At 41.4% G+C, this 22,432-nt stretch overlaps 1 protein-coding gene across 3 annotated transcripts; it reads left to right on the plus strand.

The window, feature by feature from the left end:
• The first annotated feature begins 3,101 nt into the window (after positions 1-3,101).
• Positions 3,102-21,015, plus strand: NOXRED1 (NADP dependent oxidoreductase domain containing 1). Of its 3 annotated transcripts, XM_034992561.1 has the most exons (6): positions 3,102-4,011; positions 5,686-5,882; positions 7,966-8,146; positions 8,760-8,911; positions 9,763-9,985; positions 20,163-21,015. In XM_034992561.1, exons 1-6 carry the CDS (start codon positions 3,857-3,859, stop codon positions 20,338-20,340), a joined length of 1,086 nt encoding a protein of 361 aa, XP_034848452.1. In that variant the 5' UTR covers positions 3,102-3,856; the 3' UTR covers positions 20,341-21,015. The 3 variants fall into 3 exon arrangements, 1 of the variants encoding a protein (XP_034848452.1); XR_004676995.1 differs by having other exon boundaries at positions 3,102-5,882; positions 7,148-8,146; XR_004676996.1 differs by lacking the exon at positions 9,763-9,985 and having other exon boundaries at positions 3,102-5,882; positions 7,148-8,146; positions 20,163-20,354.
• Positions 21,016-22,432: the final 1,417 nt, after the last annotated feature.

Below are 22,432 nucleotides of genomic sequence, written 5' to 3' on the forward strand. Positions count from 1 at the left end.
CTACTGAAGAAACAGGAGTTTAATTTGCTAAATTGTGCTGAAGTTATTGCCTGATCGTCCAACGAACCATGGTGGCTTTATTACTTAGTATACCCGGATTCATTTAGAGAAACAGAATCATTAGTATGTAGTCTGTCTATATGTAGGATTCATTACAGGGATTGGACTTTACTCCAGTATGGCTTTGGTTAAACAGTCTCTGGAAGGTTGTCTTCATACCTGGTGGTAGAGCTGGATGTCCACAGGGCAGGCAGTGGGGAAGGGAAGGTGGATAAAATGTGAGGGAAAGCAAGGACAAGATGGAGCCCGTGAGGATGGACAGGAACCCGTGTCAATTCTCACTGCCTCTAATGTTGAGGAAGTGGGTGTCCTGCAGCTGGTGGCCTTTGTCGCACAGCTGAACACAAACCTGGCTCAGGAGTGTGAGAAGCTGTAGGAGGATCCAGGGGAAACTGTAGCAATTGTGGGTCCAACTGCTGCCCCCCACCAGCAGGGTTGCTAGCAGACAAAGTACCTGCCCTGACCTTGCAAGCATCAACACAAACTCGCCGTTGCTTCAACTCAGCCTTCCAGATCTTGCACAAAAGTCTCTTGTGGCTAACCAGAAATATTCAGGGAAGGGAATTCTGGGAAATGTAGTTTAGCCTAGCCAACTTGACACATTACAAAGCCACAACCGCTGGATCCATATTTCTGAGAATGTGTTAGCGAAGGATGGGCCTAGAGTCCACAGCTGTACAGGTTCATGGTCATGCTGAGTGGGGAGATCCTGAACTTTCTCCTTCAGAACAATAACATCACATGCAACGTTAGGATTACCTACCTACTCAGTGTTGTGATCAAAGGAAGTATTTTCTCAAACTTGATAAGAGCTTCCATACTCTTCACTTCAAGTGCTAAGATTGGGATTGACATAAGAGCTCTCGAATGATAGTCTACTAATCTTTGAGAAAGCAGGAAAGAATATCCAGTGGGGAAAAAGAAAGTCTCTTTAATAAATGGTATTGGGAAAACCGGACAGTGACATGGAGAAGAATGAAACTGGACCACTTTCTTACACAATACACAAAAACAAACTTGAAATGGATGAAAGACCTAAATGTAAGACAGGAAACCATCAAAATCCTAGAGGAGAAAACAGGCAGCAACCTCTTTGACCTTGGCCGCAGCAACTTCTTACTTAACGTACCCCGTACCTCCAGAGGCAAGGGAAACAAAAGCAAAAGTGAACTATAGGGAGCTCATCAAGATAATAAGCTTCTGCATAGCAAAGGAAACAACAAAATCAAAAGGCAACCAATGGAATGGGAGAAGATATTTGCAAATGATATATTGGATAAAGGGTTAGTATCCTAAATCTATGAAGAACTTATCAAACTCAACACCCAAAAAACAAATAATCCAGTTAAGAAATGGGCAGAAGACATGAATAGACACTTTTCCAAAGAAGACATCTGGATGGCTAACGGATGCATGAAAAGGTGCTCAACGTCACTCATCATCAGGGAAATACAAATCAAACCACAATGAGATACCACTTCAAGCCTGTCAGAATGGCTAAAATTAACAACTGAGGAAATAACAGGTGTTGGTAAGGCTGTGAAGAAAGGGGAACCTTTGTGCACTGTCGGTGGGAATGCAAAGTGGTACAGCCACTCTGGAAAACAGTATGGAGGTTCCTCAAAAAGTTAAAAATAAGACTACCCTATGGCCCAGCAATTGCACTACTAGGTATTTATCCAAAGGATACAAAATACAAAAATGCTGATTCAAAGGGGGCACATGCACCCCAATGTTTATAGCAGCATTATCAACAATAGCGTAATTATGGAAAGAGCCCAAATGTCCATCAACTGATGGAATAGAAAAAGAAGATGGGTATATATGTATTTGTATTTACCCATTTGTATGGGTATAGATATACCCATCTTTGTATGTGTGTGTGTACACATATACAGTGTGTGTATATATACACTAAATTACTCTTATTTTCTTTTTTAAGATTTTATTTATTTATTTGACAGAGAGAGATAGCGAGAGCAGTAACACAAGCAGGGGGAGTGGGCGAGGGAGAAGCAGGCTTCCCGCCGAGCAGGGAGCCCGATGCAGGGCTCAATCCCAGGACCCTGGGATCATGACCCGACCCGAAGGCAGGTGCTTAATGGGTATAGGGTTTCCTTTCATCGGGAAATGTTTTGGAACTAGAGGTAGTGGGTATGAGTGTATTGTGAATGTACTGGATTGTTCACTTCTAAGTGGCTATCTATGTTATGTGAGTTTCACCTCAATTTTTTTTTTTTAATTTAGAAAGTGGATTAGAGTGGTGCCTCGCTGGCTTAGTCTGTAGAAGGTGTGACTCTTGATCTCGGGGTCGTGAGTTCGAGCCCCACATGGAATGTAGAGATTACTTTCAAAAAAGTGGATTAGAGATTTGAGCTAGTTTTGATTTCTGATCTCAGTTTTGCCATTGCTGTAATAAAATAGAGTTCTGAATATCACTGATTTCTTTCCCTGGCTTTATTGAAGTATAATTGTATAAAATAAAAAATAAAATAAAAATTGTATATATTTAAGGCATACAACATGATGATTTGATATATGTTGTGAAATGATTACCACAGTTCAGTTAATCAACACATCTGTCATCTCATATAATTACCTTTTATGTATGTGGTGAGTACATTTAAGATCTACTCTTAGCAAATTTCAAGTATAATTAACTATAGTCATTATGGTGTACATTAGATCCCCAGAACTTACTCATCTTATTCATCGGTATCTTGAATACAAAAGAAGGAGTTTGAAAAATAACTCCTTGACTAGTGCTGAGATCTGTATGATATTACAGTCTGGGAAAAATCTAGAAGTCTAGAACCTTCTGTTAGGAAAAGGAGGATCCCATACCTCCCTGTTTCTAGTGCTCCTAGAAGTAGTGGAAAGGGGCGCGTGGGTGGCTCAGTTGGTTGAGTGTCTGACTGTTGATTTTGGCTCAGGTCATGATCTCAGGGTCGTGAGATCAAGCCCTGTGTTGGGCTCCGCACTCAGCAGGGAATCTGCTTGAGACTCTCCCCCTCTCCCTCTGATCCTCCCCCCTCAAATAAATCCTCGGTGAAAATAAAAAAACTAGTGGAAAGAATTCCTGTCCTCATGAGGCGGGTCTGAAAACTTCTTTGTGGGGCTGGCCCCTTTAAGGCTCAGAGAATGAAGTAATCTGGTAGCTAAGGAGTCATAATGACAACTTTCTTGGGTAATTCTCCCTGGAAATGTATTCTTACTCTCCAGGACCAGAAGTACTGAGGAGTAGTGCCACCTTCTCCTCACTTTGGTTGGTGAGAGATATATGTACACGGGCTTATGTATCTCTGGCTTCATTTTCTAAAATCCAAATGTCCTTGCCCTAGGCAGGGGACCATGTTAGTTATTTTGGGCTCTTTCCTATCCTTTGAGGAACACAGAGTTTAGTGAAAAGAATTCCTCTGAAGTGTGGTGTACATGGCCAGTCCTATTTCTAAGGCCTAGGAGGGAGTGGAAGGGAGAAGGTCCTGGCTCATGAGCATCTGCGAAACCCACTGCTAATGTAAATGCATCTCTTGAAAAAAGTGCATGTAGCCTATGTGGAGGAGCGTTACTTTGGATTTTTGTTCAGGTTTTTTGTGAATCCAGGTATTCCTGATCCGTGGGCAGTCAGTGCATAGGAATCCTCCAGGACTCACACTGCAAGTATAGAATATGGGAGGAGAGAGGTGCTGAAGCCCACCATCACAACCGCCTGTGACTTGGGCACACACTCCCTGTCTTCCAAGACAGGGAGCCAAACTGATTGGCATCTGTCACTGCAGGAGATGGTGGCTTGGAAATGGACATGCTAGGGGACCTTGAATCCCTGCAGTTTGAGTATGGGATTCAAGAGGAAGATCGCAGCTGGCTGTATTTGCAGGGCCGTTCTCGAGGGCTGATGATCAAGGCCTGTGCCCATGCAACCTTCTTCTGCAAGCTACTCTGTAATTTGAGGTAAGCTAGGTCTCCAAGGTAGGCCAGATGGAGAAGAATCTCACTGTGGAGTATCCAAATGACTTAAACTTTTTATATTGGAGGATACCTTTGGCAGGGGGAGTGTCTTCCTACCTTTTCCAACCCACAGTCAGTCACTGTGGTCTGAAGGCACTGGGAAATGCATACCAGAGTCCGTTGGCTGTGGTTACATAACAAAGCACAGCTTGTGGTGATTTCCTTTTGGTGGATTGATTAAATGATCATTCATTCACCCATTCAGTCACTCACTGGAACCACCAGCTTGTCTTCCACAGCTACCAATGACTAGCTATCCTGTGGCTGTTGGCTGAAAATGAGGTTGGTTCTTCCTTTCTGGGCTAAGCTAATAATGGAATCCTCCTGAAACTCGGGGGGTCCTTTTGGTCAGGTGACTTGCGTGAAACCCAAGGATACTGATTTGCAAAGAAGCTCAGTCTAGTCCTGACCTCTGGTGTCTTTGTACAATATGGCTTTGGACACTTAAACAGGTAGTGTGTGAGAGCCAGGTACCTAAGCCCAGGCTCCTGGATTCTATAAGCTACTCCTGGAACATTGGTAGTGCCCTCCGCCCCCAGACTACTTTTTTCTGAAATTAGATCAACTGCTGGATGGTGAGACCAGATCTGAATTGAACATGTTACAGATATAGCAGATACACAAAGAGGCAGGCTGCTTTATGAGTCTGCTGATTGGTTGACTGATAAGAGTACATAAACCTTCTGGTTGCATCCCAGATGAGTGGTGAGAAACCAAAATGTGAAATTTCTGGGAGGCATTTTATATTTGGGAGGATCAGGCACAGAGTAAATGCTTTCCTTTCAACCCAGAGAGAAGCCTTAAATAGAATGTGGCTTGTGATGTTTATATGGAAACTCCAGAGCTTAAGTCTAATTTTAACAGAAATAGAGAACAAATATAAGATTGTCATATAACAACAGAAAACAACGCCTCAGGTATTCAGAGGTCAGACTTTGTTCACCTTGGGCCAAGGAAACACATCCAGAACCAACAGTTAAGTGAGCCTCTGGAAAGAGTGGCCTCAATCCTTTGATCCTCAATTTCTCAGGTTTGTTTTCCCCTATATACCACTTATTTTTATAAATCATATGTTTGAAAAAAGCTAAGTTACCTGGTTACCCAGATGTATGCAAAACTAAAATAGCAAAGCAGAAAGAGTAGGTATGTGGTAGGAGAGGGATGGCTTATCATGATGGCAATGAAAACGGACAACTGTCTACACAGGAAGCAATGAAGGAACTGGCCGACAGTGTTCCAGGATGCTGCATAAAGAGCAGTTCACAATGATAGTTCTGAGTCAAACAGTTAAATATTCAGACCTTGTGTTTAAGAAGGCAGGGAAATTCATGGTACATGTAACAACAACAAAATATGTTCATTTAAAAATGTTTTAAACAAGTTTCGGTCCCTTGAAGTGGGATGCTTTACTTTGTGGAAAATTTGCTCAGGGGGAACATTTCATTCCCCAGCAATGCTGGGTAAGTGGCACCTAATTGGAATGCCTTATCTCTGGAGTACTTCAGGGGCCACCAGGCTGCCGCATGAGGAAGCTAGAGCAGAGAACATCGGAGGTTGACAAGAAGAGCTACAGGGTTCATGTGTATTTATTTATGTGTCTGTGTGTTCATTCTCCAGAGAATCATTCCATGAGAAGCAGACTTCCAGCTGTCCCTTGACTGGATTGCTTACTGGCATTCCCGATGATGATGAGTTAAAGGTGGGCATCATTGGAGGTGGCCACCTTGGGAAGCAGCTGGCTCGTGTACTGCTTCAACTTGTCCCCATCCCTGCTGAGAACCTGAGGATCTCCACTCGGAGGCCAGAGGCCCTGGGTGAGGAACAGTGTGTGGCCGAGAGGGACTTGGGTGTTGACGAGGCCATTTTGAAAGCGTCTCTTGAATAAGGAATCCCTGCACGCAGCATACTTAGTTCTCTGCTTGCTAGCCCTGAAGGAAGCTAGAAAGAGGTTTATGTGTGTGTTTAAAGATTTATTTATTTATTTATTTATTTATTTATTTATTTATTTATTTATTTATTTATTTATTTGAGAGAGATCACGTGTGTGCGAGCTGGGGAGAGGCAGAGGGCAAGGGAGAGAGAGAGAATCTCAGGCAGACTTCCCGCTGAGCACGGAGCCTGAAGCAGGGCTCCATCTCCTAATCCGGAGATCATGACCTGAGCCAAAATCAAGAGTCAAGACGCTCAACCTACTGAGCCACCCAGGTGCCCCTTAATCACCATTTTAATATAACTTTTAAATTTTTCTTGTTTTAATATATTCTTTACTGATCACTAGAAGAACTGAATATGTTTTATAGCTTTATTACTAGTTCCTTTTTTTGAGTTCTTTTTGTCCAGTTTTTCAGTTGGAGTGCCTGACTGAATTTTTCTTATTAATTTGCAAGCATTCTTTCTATATTAAACTTAAAAAAAAATCTTACCATGTGGGGCACCTGGGTGGCTTAGTCGTTAGGCGTCTGCCTTTGGCTCAGGTCATGGTCCCGGGGTCATGGGATTGAGCCCCTCATCGGGCTCCCTGCTCCACAGGAAGCCTGCTTCTCCCTCTCCCACTCCCCGTGCTTGTGTTCCCTCTCTCACTGTGTCTCTCTCTGTCAAATAAATAAATAAAATCTTAAAAAAAAAAAATCTTACCATGTAAAACAAATTTCTCTGATTTCATCAATAGGACTAGTATATATGTTTCAATAAGGTGCATATATTCTTTGGAAAGCACTGTATTTATTAATAATAAAATTACAGTTTTAGAACATCCCTGCATGTTGTGTAAGGAAGAAAGAATTCAAAATGCTTAGCATCAGATTTTTTTTTTTTTTTTAAGATTTTGTTTATTTATTTGACAGACAGAGAGAGAAGAGAGCATGAGCTGGGGTGGGGGAGGGAGAGGGAGAAGCAGATTGCCTAGTCAGCAGGGAGCCCAAAGCAGGGATCATGACCAGAGCCAAAGGCAGAGGCTTAACCGACTGAGCACCTAGGCGTCCCTTAGCATCAGATTCTGTACACTTTTGAGAACAACCTGTGAAAGAAGTATGGACGTGCATGTTTTCTAAACTTCCTCTTTGTCCCATCCATCTTCCAGGTTTATGAGTGCCCAGATAACATCAGCGTCAAATGTTATCATATACCCTTGGTGGTTAAAATAAGAACTCACTTCTCCAATGTCTGTAATATTCTGTTTTCCAACAACCCTTAAAACATACTACCTTATGTGAGTTTACATTTTTACTTTTGAAATCCATATCAAATAAGTACAAATGATTAACTGCCGGTGACTGAATGCAAATACATGAGTCATCACATTTCTCTCAATGTTTAAAACTATCTTGTTAAAACAACAGTAAGTTGCATATACTTTACTGAAACTGTAAGTATATTTTTCCAAACTCCTCCCAGCCTCTGCCCTATGTTCTTCCACTCTCTTAGCCTTTCCCACCAGCTCAAGCCAAATGATTTCTCAAAACCTCAGTTTCCTCATCTATAATATAGGAATAATACTAGTCTCAGGAGGTCCTGTGGGGACTGACTTAGATAATGTATGTAGAGTACTTTGTACGCTACCTGGCACATGATGAATCGTCATTAAATTAGAGCAAGGAGGCTTCTTCCAGATTTTTTTCTTCCTAACCAACCAACCAACCAACCTGAAAAATTCTAGCATTTGGTCTAAAAGTAAGAGAGGATGAATTAAATCTCCAGCACGGCTGCAGTGACACTAGCTTTTTTGATGATGGGGTTGGGGCATGGCCCATGTCTTTTAGAAGACGTGTGGAGGGGGTCTCTCTGATTCACAGGGAGAGAGGACTTGAGAAAAAGTCATTGTCATCCTCTCCCCACAGCTGATGTTTAGGTCAAACTCCTTTGTGATGTGATCTGTCTTTCTTCCTTTATCCCTCCCAGATGAGTTCCAGAAACTGGGAATCCAGTGTTTTTACCATAACCCTTATCTGGTGGACTGGGCCAACGTGCTGTTCCTCTGCTGCCTGCCCTCTCAGCTGCCTAATATCTGCCTAGAAATTCAAACCCGCCTAGAGAAAGGTTGCATCGTGTACAGCTTCGTGGCTGCCGTCCCAATAGCCAGGTAGCCTGTTAGGGTGAGCGGGAAGCTGGCAGAACTGCTCTATCTGCTCCTATCTGGCTCCTCCCCCCACCTCCACCCCAGCCCCCTGCTTCCCCCTTGGGGTAGGTCATTCCCAGTAATAAGAAGAGCAGCTTCATCTGCAACACCCAGCCAGCCTTTCTAATTGTGTCTTCCCCACTTCTCCATAAACAGCCCTTGTGGGTGGACTGTTTCCTTTGGTGGGCAAATGGTTAGAACTGCAATGGAGCATTGCTTCCCACCGCTTGAACCTGACTCGTGTTCCCCTTGTGCATCAGTGGGAAGGGAAACTGTCAGTCAACACCATGAAAAGTGATTGACAGCATGTGTCAAATATTATTTTTGTACCCCTGCTGTCTAGCCTAGTGCCTGGCAAGAGACCACATTCACTAAGCGTCAGGTAGACTGCTGAACAATCCAGCGGATAAGTAGTGCCCCAGTGCTGCCTGCACCCTGGTTGCCTCTGAGCGGCGCTGTGCAGGGCAGGAAGTCGGGGGTGGGGGTGGGGGTTGGATGCGATCCAACACAGTGGGTCATGGGTTGGTTTATGGGAGTACTGACTCTGCACTCCCTGTCTTGGGGGCTTTCCTTTCAGGTTGAAACTCCTACTGAACCACACCAATATCTTGCGGCCTCAGTATCAGTGTGTTGAAGATTTTGTCAACATCTGGGGGGCCAACAAGGACATCACAGCTGCCCTCCAAGATCCTGTGATTCTTCAGGCTACCTGCCCCTACAGTCCTGCTGGTAATGGCTTGCCATGTTTTTGGCACTCTTTTGAAAGTTACTTCCCTCTTGGCCTGGTGCTATTTTATAATCCCTGTGTGTGTGTGTGTGTGTGTGTGTGTTGTGTCTTGGGTATGTGTGTAGGGGGCGTACAGGCTAGACACACTCTCAGCTATTTAGGTTTTTTGTTTTGTTTTTAAAGATCTTATTTATTTATTTAAGAGAGAGAGCGCACACACAAGCAGGGGGAGCAGCAGAGGGAGAGGGAGAAGCAGGCTCCCTACCCAGCAGGGAACCAGAGTGGGCGTTTGATCCCAGGACCCCGGGATCATGACCTGAGCCAAAGGCAGACACTCAACCAACTGAGTCACCCAGGCACCCCTAGCTATTTAGGTTTTGAATGGGAGCAGTTTTGGTGGCAAAAAGCCAGCCTTCTTTAGGGAAAGCAGAGAAGTCTGAGCACTCAGACCTGTTAAGGCTGAACTAGAAACAGCCAGAGGTAAGAGCCTATTTAAACAGGAGGATGTGATATCTCGCACTACATGGCGTTTCCCTGCTCTAATCTTATATTTTTCCCTAGTCTCTTCTCCTTATTGGAAGGATCATTCTAGAGATTTTTAGGATGCTTTTGCCATTAGCAATGTCTACATTAGTCATACCTGTCCTTCTAGGGTAGGGTAACACACAATTTGTTATAAAGGGCACAATTAGGGCTCTTGGCTTACGAAGAGGAGTGTTTGTTTATCTTCAGGTTCTTACGACCAACCTATCTTGGAAAAAAGGTGGCTGTTCACTGTCTGGGGTTTGTCCTATATTCTAGGCAAACCCTTTTGGTGGTGCTAACTGGTATTTCCCTCCCCATTAATGTGTAGGGGGAATAATCCTCAATATCAAGTGGTTGGAGGGAGTGTTATACGCGGTCCTAAACATCTGCACCGCAAGGGACATGCCTCACTTACAAGCGCTGCAGCTTCTGAATGAACTGTTACTCTCTGTGCACTTTGAAGACTGTGAGAAAGATGGAGCATCTTGCCCCAAATTTCAGTTACATGATTTTGTCAGCCAAATCTATAGCAAGAACCTATCTCAGCAAAGGTAAGGCATCAGACAGCTGGCTATTCTAATTTCTCCCACACTGTTGTTTTAGCAGGTGCTTTTTCTCTCTTTTTTTCCTTTCATGTAATCTTAAAATTTTATAAAAATAATACATTCTTGGGGTTTTTTTTTAAAGATTTTATTTATTTCTTTGACAGAGAGAGACATAGCGAGAGAGGGAACACAAGCAGGGAGAGCAGGAGAGCGAGAAGCAGGCTTCCCGCAAAGTAGGGAGCCTTGACGCAGGGCTTGATCCCAGGACCCTGGGATCATGACCTGAGCCGAAGGCAGACGCCTAATGACTGAACCACCCAGGTGCCCTACATTCTTGGTTTTTTAAAAAGATTTTATTGATTTGAGGGAGAAAGAGAGCGAGAGGGGGAGAGAGAGAGAGAGTGCGCATGAGCAGCGGGGAGGGCAGAGGGAGAGGGAGAAGCAGGCTCCCCGCAGAGCAGGGAACCCGATGTGGGGCTCATCCTAGGACCCTGAGATCATGACCTGAGCCAAAGGCAGTTGCTTAACCAACTGAGCCACCCAGGTGCCCCCCAAATAACACATTCTTGTAAAAAATCCAACTAGTGGAAAAGTGAAAGCCCTCCTTTGTCCCCCAAACACCATTTCATATGGTTTTTATATTTTATCTTTTTATCTATGCATTTGCAAACATATATTTATATAGTTATGGTATGTAATGTGTATGCATATCTATACCTATACATTTTAGAAACATGCAGACTATGTATACTGATTTTTCACTTACTATGTTATAGACACCGTTCTAAGTCAGTACATTCATATCTACTTCATTTATGAGCAACTGCATAGGTATCTGTTGGATACATTCATTATTTCATTAAATTTATCCATCTTATTTCTTCTTGATGGTGATGTAGTTCTCCCATGCCCCAAATTCTGAATACGGGGCTGCAACCGAACATTCTCGTACTTACTTTGCACACCTGTACCGATATTTCTGTCGGATGAACATCTAGAAGAATATTCTAGAAGAATATTTCTGGGTCAGGGGTTATATATATTTTATGTTTGATAGGTATCCCCAAATTGCTTATTGAAAACGTGGTGCTCATTTACATTTCCACCAGTAGTGCATGAGCGCATCATTTCTCTATAGCTTGATTACTTGTTTTTGTTTTTGTTTTTGTTTTTGTTTTAAATATAGCTTGATTACTTGATCAATCTTTTTAACCTTTGGTGATCTAATAGGGACAAATTGTTGCCCTTGTTACCATGTTACCGGTGATTTCCATGCCACAAAATTCACTGGACACATTTTATTTTATTTTATTCTATTTATTTTAAGATTTTATTTTATTTTATTTTGAGAGAGCGCGCACCAGTGAGGGAAGGAGCAGAGGGACAGGGACAGAGAGAATCCCAAGCAGACTCCCCGCTGAGTGCGGAGCCCGATGTGGGGCTCAATCTCAGGACCCTGGGATCGTGACCTGAGCTGAAATCAAGAGTTGGACATTCAACTGACAGAGCCCCCCAGGTGCCCCCACCGGATACTTTTTAATCCTTTTCTTCCTTGGCTATTGAACATTCCATCCTTCTTGAAGCAATCTCTTCTCTTGACTTTCCTGATACTCTCACATTCTCCTCATTTTATTCCTGTCTCTCTAGCCCCTCCTTTGCCAGCAGCTTTTCTTTGCCTCATCCGATGTCTGGGAGTTTTCAGGGCTCTGTCCTAGGCCTTCTTTGCTTGCCGCCCTACACTGTGCTCACGGCTGTGCTTTTCCACTTCGGGGACTTCGGTTGCTATCATTACACCAACAGTGCATGACTCTGTATCTCTAGTCCAGATGTCAGCTTGAAACCCAGGGAAGTTGTGGTCACCATCTCCCCTCAAACTCAACCAGTCCAGAAGCATACCTGCTCTCCTACCTGCTCTGCTGGTGTTTCTGACCTAATTACATGCTCTTCTGCCAAGTTGTCAAGCCAGAACTAGGGAAGTAATCCTTGATTCTCTCTTACCTTTTGTATTCTAATTAATCACCAATGGCCTTTGAAGCACTTGCTGTTTGGGGATTTTCCTTCCCCCTTAGCCTGCGATTCCTTTCTCTCTCGAATGTTGGATCTCTTTTTCCTGGCTCCCTCTTCCTCTGGCATGGTTTTTTCTTTCATACTGGTGGATCATATCCTCCTCCGGTAGCTTCCTTAGGAAAGGATGCGTAGGAAGTAACTTAAAGAGACTATGTCTGAAAATGTTTTTATTTTAACCTAATATTTTATTGAGAACACAGCCAGGTATAGAATTCTAGGTTAGAAGTGATTTTCCCTCAGAATTTTAAAGGCATTGCTTCATTGTCTTACAGACAGAGTTGCTATTGAGAGGTACAGTGCCATTCTAACTCTTGAATTCATCCTTTGAAATCTGTTTCTTTTTTTTTTTTTTTTAAGATTTTATTTATTTATTTGACAGAGAGAGACACAGCGAAAGAGGGAACACAAGCAGGGGGGAGTGGGAGAGGGAGAAGCAGGCCCCCCTGCGGAGCAGGGAGCCCAATGCGGGGCTTGATCCCAGGACCCTGGGATCATGACCCGAGCCGAAGGCAGATGCTTAACACCTGAGCCACACAGGCACCCCTGAAATCTGTTTCTTTTCTCTCTGGAAGCTTATAGGATCGTTTGACCTTAGTCAAAATTTTATGATGTGTCATGATGTGTATCTATTTTATTTTATTTTATATTATTTTACTTATTTTTCATGTGGGTCTGTTTTAACTCACTGTGTTGGGCACAGGGTGAGCCTTTCCTCCCCCCCCGCCCTTAATTTAAAAAATTTTGTGAAATATAACACATACACAGAAAAGTACATATCCCATTATTATAAATATCCAGTTTAATAAACTATTGTAAAGGAAATACCCATGTAACTGATATCCATAAAAGAAACAGAACATTCAGTAGTCCTTTTTAATCTGAATGTCAAGTTCTCCAATTTTCTCCAATTATGTCTTTGATAATTTTGTCTCCTTGCCTGTTTTCTTTCTTCTTTTTCTAAATATTTTATTAGTCCAGTGTTGGACCTCCTGGACTGGTACTCTGATTTTCTTTATCTTTCCTACTTTTTAAAAAAAGGTTTTATTTATTTGAGAGAGAGAGCACAAGCGATGGGGAGGGGCAAAGGGAGAGGGAGAAGCAAACTCCCCACTGAGCAGGGAGCCAACACAGGGCTCAATCCCACAATCCCAAGACTATGACCCAAGCTGAAACCAAGAGTCAGATGCCCAACTGACTGAGCCACCCAGGTGCCCCTATTTTGAATATTTTCTTTTCAAAGATTTTATTTATTTATTTGAGAGAGAGCAAAAGTGTGAGAGGTCACAGTGGAAGAGGGAGAAACCAACTTGCCGCTGAGCGCCAGATTCCGGGCTCTAGGACCCTGAGATCATGACCTGAGCCGAAGGCAGACGCTTAAGTCTTTACTGGACTGAGCCACCCAGGGGCCCCTATTTTGAATATTTTCAAAGATTTTTTAAGAATCTCCAAATATTCCTTTTTTATGTAGCATCCTGTTGTCATTTCATTATGCAATACCATCTCTTATCCCTTTGAGAATGTAAATGAGAGAATTTTTTTTCTTCTTTGAGAAGTCTGTTTCCTTCAGGTTGTTTTCTGGTCATTTGTTTTGGTCTCTATCATTCATTTGAGAAGCTTTATTCAAGTATATGGAGAATTTTGCTCATATTTAAGATCCCAGTACTAGAAAGTTGCTTGGAAACTCTGCAGTTAAATGTTCTCTGCCTGAGGTATACCCCCTTTTGGAAACTCTGCGCTACTGTGGTCTTCACTACAGAGGGATTTGATTGGCTGTTTCCTTGGAAAACCTTGAATACTGATATCTTTAAGTCTTTGGGACACAACTTGGGGAAAGAAAGCTGTGTATGTATGTAAGAAGAGGGGTGGGTCTTATCACTAGGGTTTTTTGTTTTGTTTTGTTTTGTTTTTTACTTTCTTCCCCCTCTATTCAGCAAATCCTTTCCTTCAACAGTGCCTATTCCCCTGTCCAGAGACCCCCTATTTAACCCTTCCAGAGAATAAATAAATGGGGGGGAGGAGGGACAGTCTCCTGACTGTACAGCATTGGGTAGGGTGCTGTGAGGGTCTCTCTCCCTTTTAAGATTTTCAACCCATCATCCTATTTTTAGTCCCATCACGCTTCCACTTCCTGATGTGCTTCCTGAGTCTTTTGCAGGTTCTATGATGTAAATGGACTGTGTCTTGGTTTTCCCTATTGCTGACTTCAGATTCAGCTCAGTGTTATCATTTGTCCATATTTTTTCCAGCTTCCAACTTGTTGCTCATGTGTTCTCTCTTATTCTCATTTTAAATTATTTGCCTATTTTTCTTCTGGATTGTTTGCTTTTATTTATTGTTTTATAAAAGGTTTTTAGGGGCACCTGGGTGGCTCAGTCGTTAAGCATCTGCCTTCGGCTCAGGTCCTGATCCCGGGGTTCTGGGATCGAGCCCCACATCAGGCTCCCCGCTCCGTGGGGAAGCCTGCTTCTCCCTCTCCCACTCCCCCTGCTTGTGTTCCCTCTCTCGCTGTGTCTCTTTCTGTCAAATAAATAAAATCTTTAAAAAAAAAAAAAAGTTTTTAGTATGAATATGTTATGTATATTGGAAATAATGTTTATTTCTCTTTTTGATAACTTTTGCTGTTCAGGGATTCTAATTTTTGTAGTCAAAATTGTCAAATTACTTCTCTATGGCTTTAGGGTTTCAAGTCATACTTATTAAGAACCTCTTCATCTGGGGTGCCTGGGTGGCACCTGGGATCTAGCCCCGCATCGAGCCCTGCATCGAGCCCTGCATCGGGCTCCAGGAAGCCTGCTTCTCCCTCTCCTACTCCCCCTGCTTGTGTTCCCTCTCTTGCTGTGTCTCTCTCTGTCAAATAAATAAAAATAAGATTTAAAAAAAAAAAAAAAAGAACCTCTTCATCTTAAGATATTCTGTATTTTCTTCTAGTAATTTATTTTTTAAATATTGAAATCTTTAATCAGTTTGGGATTTTTAATTGTTTTTTATTTAATTAAATTTAATTAAAAATTTAAATTTTTAATTTTAAAAGATATAATTTAATTATATCTTCTATTCATTTTGGAAAGCCAGTTGTCCTAACATTATTTATAGAGTAGCCATTTCTTTTCCTACCAATTTGAAATAAGATTTTTATCATTTGCTAAACTGCAAGATATTCATGGGTATATTTTTGGACTGTATTCTGAACTGTGGACCTATTTTTCTATTCCCATACTATGATTAATTACTATAATGTGTATCTATATTTTGGTATCTGGTAGACCAAGTCCTCTTTAATATTATTTTCCAAATCTTAATCATTCTTACACATTTATTCTTCATGTGAATTTTTTAAAAAAGATTTTATTTATTTATTTGAGAAACAGAGCATGAGGGGGAGGGGCAGAGGGAGAGGGACAAGCAGACTCCCCACTGAGCATGGAGCCTGACTCGGGGCTGGATCCCAGGACCCCAAGATCATGACCTGAGCCGAACTGACTGAGTCACCCAGCTGCCCCCTTCATGTGAATTTTTAAAAATGACCTGAAAAATTAGAAAAGTAACAAGTGTTTGTAGTAAATAGGGTATCAACTAAAATGTACCAAACAGAAAGTGAAGGTACTGCCCTCAAATCCCCTTCTCCAGAGGTAACTACTATTAATATATGCTGTGACAAATGAACTTGAAAATAGGCTATTTTTTTTTTTTAGGCTATGTTTTTAATGTTATACCACTGAGTAGGATGTTTGCTCTTGGCTTCTGGCGCTATTTATCAAGTTGAAAATGAAGAAGGAGTGATAGAATATCATCATTTTGTGACCTCTAATGCAATAATGAATCTAGGCAACATTAGGTGAAAAGTTGAATAGATCAGACTGAATCTATTAATCAGTCTTAACACTGAAGAAGGAGAGACAATGTGTTTCTGGATAAAAACAGACACAAATTAAAAAAAATAGAAACAGATGAGATATTCCTATAAAAAAAAAAGTCAAACCTGAATTTGATCAAATCTATAGATATAAATTCAGGAGACAGGAAAGTGTTAAATGGCCATGAGATATAATCAGCAAAATCCAGAATATGGGAAAGTTTAGAGGATAAACAACGCAATTTCTTCAACAAATAAACTGCAAGAGAAAAAAAAAGAGGAAGGGGAATTTACAGATTAAAAAAAAGACTTAAGGGGAGCCTGGGTGGCTCAGTCTTTAAGCGTCTGCCTTCGGCTCAGGTCATGATCCCAGGGTCCTGGGATTGAGCCCCACATTGGGCTCCCTGCTTGGTAGGAAGCCTGCTTCTCCCTCTCCCACTCCCCCTGCTTGTGTTCCCTCTCTCGCTGTGTCTCTCTCTGTCAAATAAATAAATAAAATCTTAAAAAAAAAAAAAAAAAGACTTAAAAGTCACATTAACCAGGTGCCTGGGTGGCTCAGTTGGTTAAGCGTCTGCCTTTCGCTCAGGTCATGGTCTCAGGGTCCTTGGATCTAGCCCCGCATTGGGCTTCCTGCTCAGCAGAGAGTCTGCTTCTTCCTCTGCCTCTCCCCCCACTCCCCCACTTGTGTATGCATGCTCTCTCACCGCAGTTATATGGAATCAGAATCTGCATTTTTACAAAAGCCCAAGTGATAACCACATTAAAGTTGGAAAAGTGCTGTTCTACATTCTTTTTCATCAGATCATTTGTTAGAGTGAGAGGCATGACATATTAGTATTTCCACTCTGATTGTAGTTTCTCACATTCTCTTTATATTTTTATTAATCTTTGCAAAGTTTGAAGCCATATCATCAGCCCCATCCCCACTCTTTTAAAAAAACAACTTTTAAAAAAAGATTTATTTATTGCGGTGCCTGGGTAGTTCAGCCAGTTAAGCCTCTGCCTTCAGATCCCAGGGTCCTGGGATTGAGCCCTGCATTGGGTTCCCTGCTCAGCAGGGAGTCTGCTTCTCCCTCTCTCTCTGCTGTTCCTCCTGCTTGTGCTCTCTGGCTCTCTCTGTCAAACAAACAAACAAACAAATAAAATCTTTAAAAAATAAATAAGTAAAAGATTTATTCATTTATTTTAGAGAGCAGGGGAAGGGGCAGAGGGAGAGGGAGAGAGAGAATCCTCATGCAGACTCTGCACTGAATGCAGAGCCCGACTCAGGGCTCCATCCCCGGACCCAGAAATCATGACCTGAGCAGAAAGCAAGAGTCGGCTGCTCAACTGACTGAGCCATCCAGGCACTCCCCAAAAAACTTTTATTTTGAGATAATTGTAGATTCATATGCAGTTTTTTTTATTAGTTTAAGAGGTAGAATTTAGTGATTCATCAGTTGCATATAACACCCAGTGCTCATTACATCAAGTGCCCTCCTTAATGCCCATCACCTAATTATCCCTTCCCCCCACCCACCACCCCTCCAGCAATCCTGTTTGTTTCCTAGAGTTTATTGTCTCTTATGGTTTGCCTCCCTCTCAATTTTCATCTTATTTTATTTTTCGCTTTCCCTATATTCATTTGTTTTGTTTCTTAAATTCCACATATGAGTGAAATCATTCACATGCAGTTTTTAAAAATAATACAAAGAAATTCCATGTACCCATTTATCTACTTTCCCCCAATGGTACAAATTTTAGTACAAATATCTCTACATGGATATGATAAAACTATAATAGAATACTACAACCAGGATAATGCCACTGATATAGTCAAGATCTAGAACGGATCTATCACTGAGTGATCCTTCATATTGGCCATCTCCTCAACTTGGCAATTGTTAATCTGTTTTCCATTTCCATATTTTGTCATTTCCAGAATGTTATATAAATGGAATTACAGAGTATGTAACCTTTTGGGATTAGCTTTTTTCATTCAGCATAATTTTCTGGAGATTCATCCAAGTTGCTGTGTATATTAATAGTTTATCCCTTCTTATTGCTGAGTAGTATTCGTAGCATGGATGTACCATACTTTAATTATTCATCTGTTGAAGGACTCCTGAGTGGTTTCCAGTTTTTGGCTGTTTTGTTTTTGTTTTTGTTTTTCAGTTTTTGGCTATTATGAACAGGGTGCTATGAACATTCATGTACAGGTTTTTTGTGAACATAAATTTTCATTTCTCTGGGACAAATGCTCATGATTATAATTCCTAGGTCATTTGGTAGTTGTATGCTTTTTGTTTTGTTTTGTTTTTTTAAGACATTGACAAAGTGTTTTTCAGAGTGGTTGTACTGTTATACATTATCACTAGCAATGTATAATCCAGTTTCTTTGCATCCTCACCAGCATTTGGTGTTGTAATTAATTTTTATCTTACCATTACATCTGTAGATCAATTTGTGGAGAATTGACATCGTTATTATGTTGAGTTTTCCCATCCATGAACACAGTATGTCTCTCCATTTATTTAGATCTTCTTTATTTCATCAGCATTTTGTAGTTTTCAGTATATAAGTCTTTTTTTGTGTGTGGTAAAGGTTCATTTATTTATTTGAGAAAGAGAGCATGAGCATGAGCTGGAGGGGTAAGGGGAAGGGAGAGAGAATCTCAAGCAGACTCTGTCTTGAGCACAGAGCTGGATGCCAGGCTCAATATCACGACCCCCAGGTCATGACCTGAGCCAAAACCAAGAGTTGGCCACTTAACCAACTGTGCCACCCAGGTGCCCCAGTATGCAAGTCTTATACATGTTTTGTTAGATTTACATCCAAGTATTCCTTTTGTATGTGTGTGAATGGAATTGCATTTTTAATTTTAGTGCCCAAGAGTTCATTGCCTATACATATATATTGGTTTTTGTATTGTTTCCTGTGACTTTGCTGAACTCATTTATTAGTTCTGGGACATTCTTTTTGTAGATTCCTTGGGATTTTCTTTATAAACAATCATGTCATTTATAAATAGGGACAGATTCATTTTGTCTTTCCAATCTGTATGCTTTTATTCCCCTTTCTTGCATTATTGCATTGTCTACAACTTCCAGGACTATGTTAAATAAGGAAGGTGAGAACAGATATCCTTGCTTTTACTCTGATCTTTTTAACACTGTAACAATCCTATGTCTTAATACTTTTTAACTTGAATCGACTTGAGTAATACTTAACATTGCTCTGTTTTTATTTGCATATTAACTTCTACTTCTTGCCCTATACAACTGAAGAGGATATCTTAAAAGAAATGAGATCTTTCCTATTTTTTCTTAAGTTTTATTTATTTGACAGAGAGAGAGAGAGAGAGAGAGCAGGAACACAAGCAGGGGGAGTGGGAAAGGGAGAAGCAGGCTTCCCACTGAGCAGGGAGCTCAATGTGGGGCTCAATCCCAGGGTTCTGGGATCATGACCTGAGCCAAAGGCAGAAGCTTAATGACTGAGCCACCCAGGAGCCCCAGATCTTTTTTTTTTTTTTTAAAGATTTATTTATTTTAGAGAGAGAGCACGCACTGGGGGAGGGGCAGAGGGAGAGGAAGAAAATCCCAATCAGACTCCCCACTGGGCATGGAGCCCGATATAGGGCTCAATCTCATGACCCTGAGATCACAACCTGAGCGGAAACCAAGAGTCAGACACTTAACTGACTGCGCCACTCAGGCTTTCCAGATCTTTTCTATTCCTAATGTCCATGATCCTCTTATGTATGCTATTTTCTTTCTTTTTTTTTTTAAAGAGAGAGAGTCTGCACACAAGCAGGGGGGAGGGGCAGAGGGAGAGAAAGAATCTTAAGCGGGCTCCACACCCAGCACAGTGCCCGACACAGGGCTTGAGCTCATGACCCTTAGATCATGACCTGAGCCGAAATCAAGAGTCCATTGCTTAACCTGCTGAGCCATCCAGGTGCCCCTTATGTATTCTATTTCTAAATTCAAGGGAAATATACTGACAACGATGTCAATGTCATTATTATAATCATTCTTTAATTATGAATTCCCTCCCAAATGCACTTAGAAAAATGCACATTTGTGCAAAACGCATCACAAGTACAATTAAATCTGATAGTGAATAGTTGTAGCTGAATGTTGATGAATTTTAATTAGTTTGATATAGAAAATACCCTTATTTCCAAGTGTTGGAAAACTTTCTTTAAAGGAAATGTTTAACAGCCAAATCAGATGTATTAAACAGACATAAAAAAGTAACAGAATTTTTTTTCCCCCACCCCAGGCCTTTCCCCTGGTTTGATCTGACTGCTGTGCAACTCAAGAAAACACCCTTTAGTCAGCATCTCTCAGCCAGTACTGCTCTCCAGGACCACCTTACCTATCGATACTGTGATTCATTTGGTATCTCCCTACCCCAAGAACAGCAGCCAGGGGTTTCCACAGGCTCTGCCTCTCAATAAGAGAAGAGACCTCAGGAATCCGGATTTTTTTCCCTCCACAATGCTTGTACCCTGATTATCACAATTGACACTGGGTATCATGTGAGTGTACTGTGTTTGCCACATGTTTGGGCATTAAGGAATTAGAAAATTGTACTAATGTCTTTAACATATAGAATAAAACAAGAGGTCTTTTACATCAGTGTATTTGGGTATGTCTGGCTTTTTGGAAATAGCCAAATGAAACTGTATAACCTGACACACTTAAGTAAGCTGCTTCCCGAGGAAAGCCATGTTAATATAAATTATCTTTCTTCTAAAAGCTAAATTCAAGAAGTTATGTCATTATTAGACAGTACATACTGCAGCTTGTTTTCCTATAGCAGTGTGTAGCTGACAAATGATACAGCTTGATTTTCCTACCATTTTGGATAAAGAAATAAAATGTAAACAATTAATTATGACTCATTTCATGTTTATTTCAGCTATATATGATTGTCCTGGAACTATCTTATTTAAAGCTGTTCCCATTTAAACCATTTTTATTTTTATTTTAAATAGGTAAAAAAGTATTTCTTGACAAAGAAAAAAATAGCTCATCTCAAATTGTTGGACACTTGGAGAGTCAGGATCCTTTCTTCTGAGGTCTCTTTAGGCAATTTACATAGAAATGCTTCCCAGTGGTACCCAGCTGCCCCTCACCCATTTAAACCATTTTATTTTATTTTATTTTAAGATTTTAGTTATTTGACAGAGAGAGACACAGCGAGAGAGGGAACACAAGCAGGAGGAGTGGGAGAGGGAGAAGCAGACTTCCCGCGGAGCAGGGAGCCCGATGCGGGGCTCGATCCCAGGACCCTGGGATCATGACCTGAGCCGAAGGCAGATGCTTAACGACTGAGCCACCCAGGCGCCCCCATTTAAACCATTTTAAACCATAAAACCATTTTTACAAATAGCTGGCATCTATATTAAATGGCTACAAATAATTTTGCAAAATATGGATCTTCCTACACTGCAAAGTTATTTCCTTTATGTTTTGCAAATACTTTATGTCAGTGATATAGAGTAGAAAACAACAGAAGGGAAGAGACCATCAGGTTGAGGAGGAGGACACTGACTATGCTCTGTCATTGCACTAAATGTTTGCTAAATGCGAAGTGCTTTTGAACAAAACCATTCACTATACATGTAAACCACCATGGTGTTAGGTTAATCATTTACATTTTTCTTTTTTGCATAATTGTGAGCCAGGCAAACTCAATGGTATGGTGTAGAATGGTCTGAGATGAAATTTCATTGGTCCAATTTGGGAAAAAAGTAGGTTCATCATCAGATACTAACATTTGGTATGAATGCTAATTTGAGGTACTGTTCCTTTTCTCAGAAAAAAAAAAAGAATTGGGATTCCTTTGACTATTCATTTGGTGTAGGGAACTGGGCAGGGTACATCATTGTCCTTCTGGATTATGGTAGTCCTTTAGTGGCTCTTAGGGTTAAGAAGTGAGGCTGGGAAGAGAAAGAGCAGTTAAGTCTATAAAACTAGAGAGGAACTGGAGTCATTCAAGCAAGAAGTATTTTGTCATTTCTTGTGAGCAGTCCAGTCATGGGTAGACTCTACCCTAAATTTCTTTCTTTCTTCCTTCTTTCCTCCCTCTCTCACTCCCTTCCTCCCTTCCCTTGTAAACCCTACTCCCAATGTGGGGCTCAAACTCACAACCCCAAGATCAAGAGCGCATTCTCTACTGACAGAGCCAGCCAGGCACCCCCTGAATTTCATTTTATAAAGGTCTGGAAGGTACCACATAAAAGAGTCATGTAAACAAACCCCAGTCTCTATTCCATAGTCAGTGGCACTTCTATAAGCCACATTGTTTGTAAGGATAAATATAAATTTTTAAAAATACTACAATTTTTTTGGGGGGGCGCCTGGGTGGCTCAGTCGTTAAGCGTCTGCCTTTGGCTCAGGTCATGATCCCAGGGTCCTGGGATCAAGCCCCGCATCAGGCTCCCTGCTCAGCGGGAAGCCTGCTTCTCCCTCTCCACTCCCCCTGCTTGTGTTCCCTCTCTCGCTGTGTCTCTCTCTGTCAAATAAATAAAATCTTTAAAAAAA

Source organism: Mirounga leonina, unplaced genomic scaffold, assembly GCF_011800145.1.
Source record: "Mirounga leonina isolate KUSES-001 unplaced genomic scaffold, KU_Mleo_1.0 Mir_82, whole genome shotgun sequence".
Lineage (NCBI taxonomy): Eukaryota > Metazoa > Chordata > Mammalia > Carnivora > Phocidae > Mirounga > Mirounga leonina.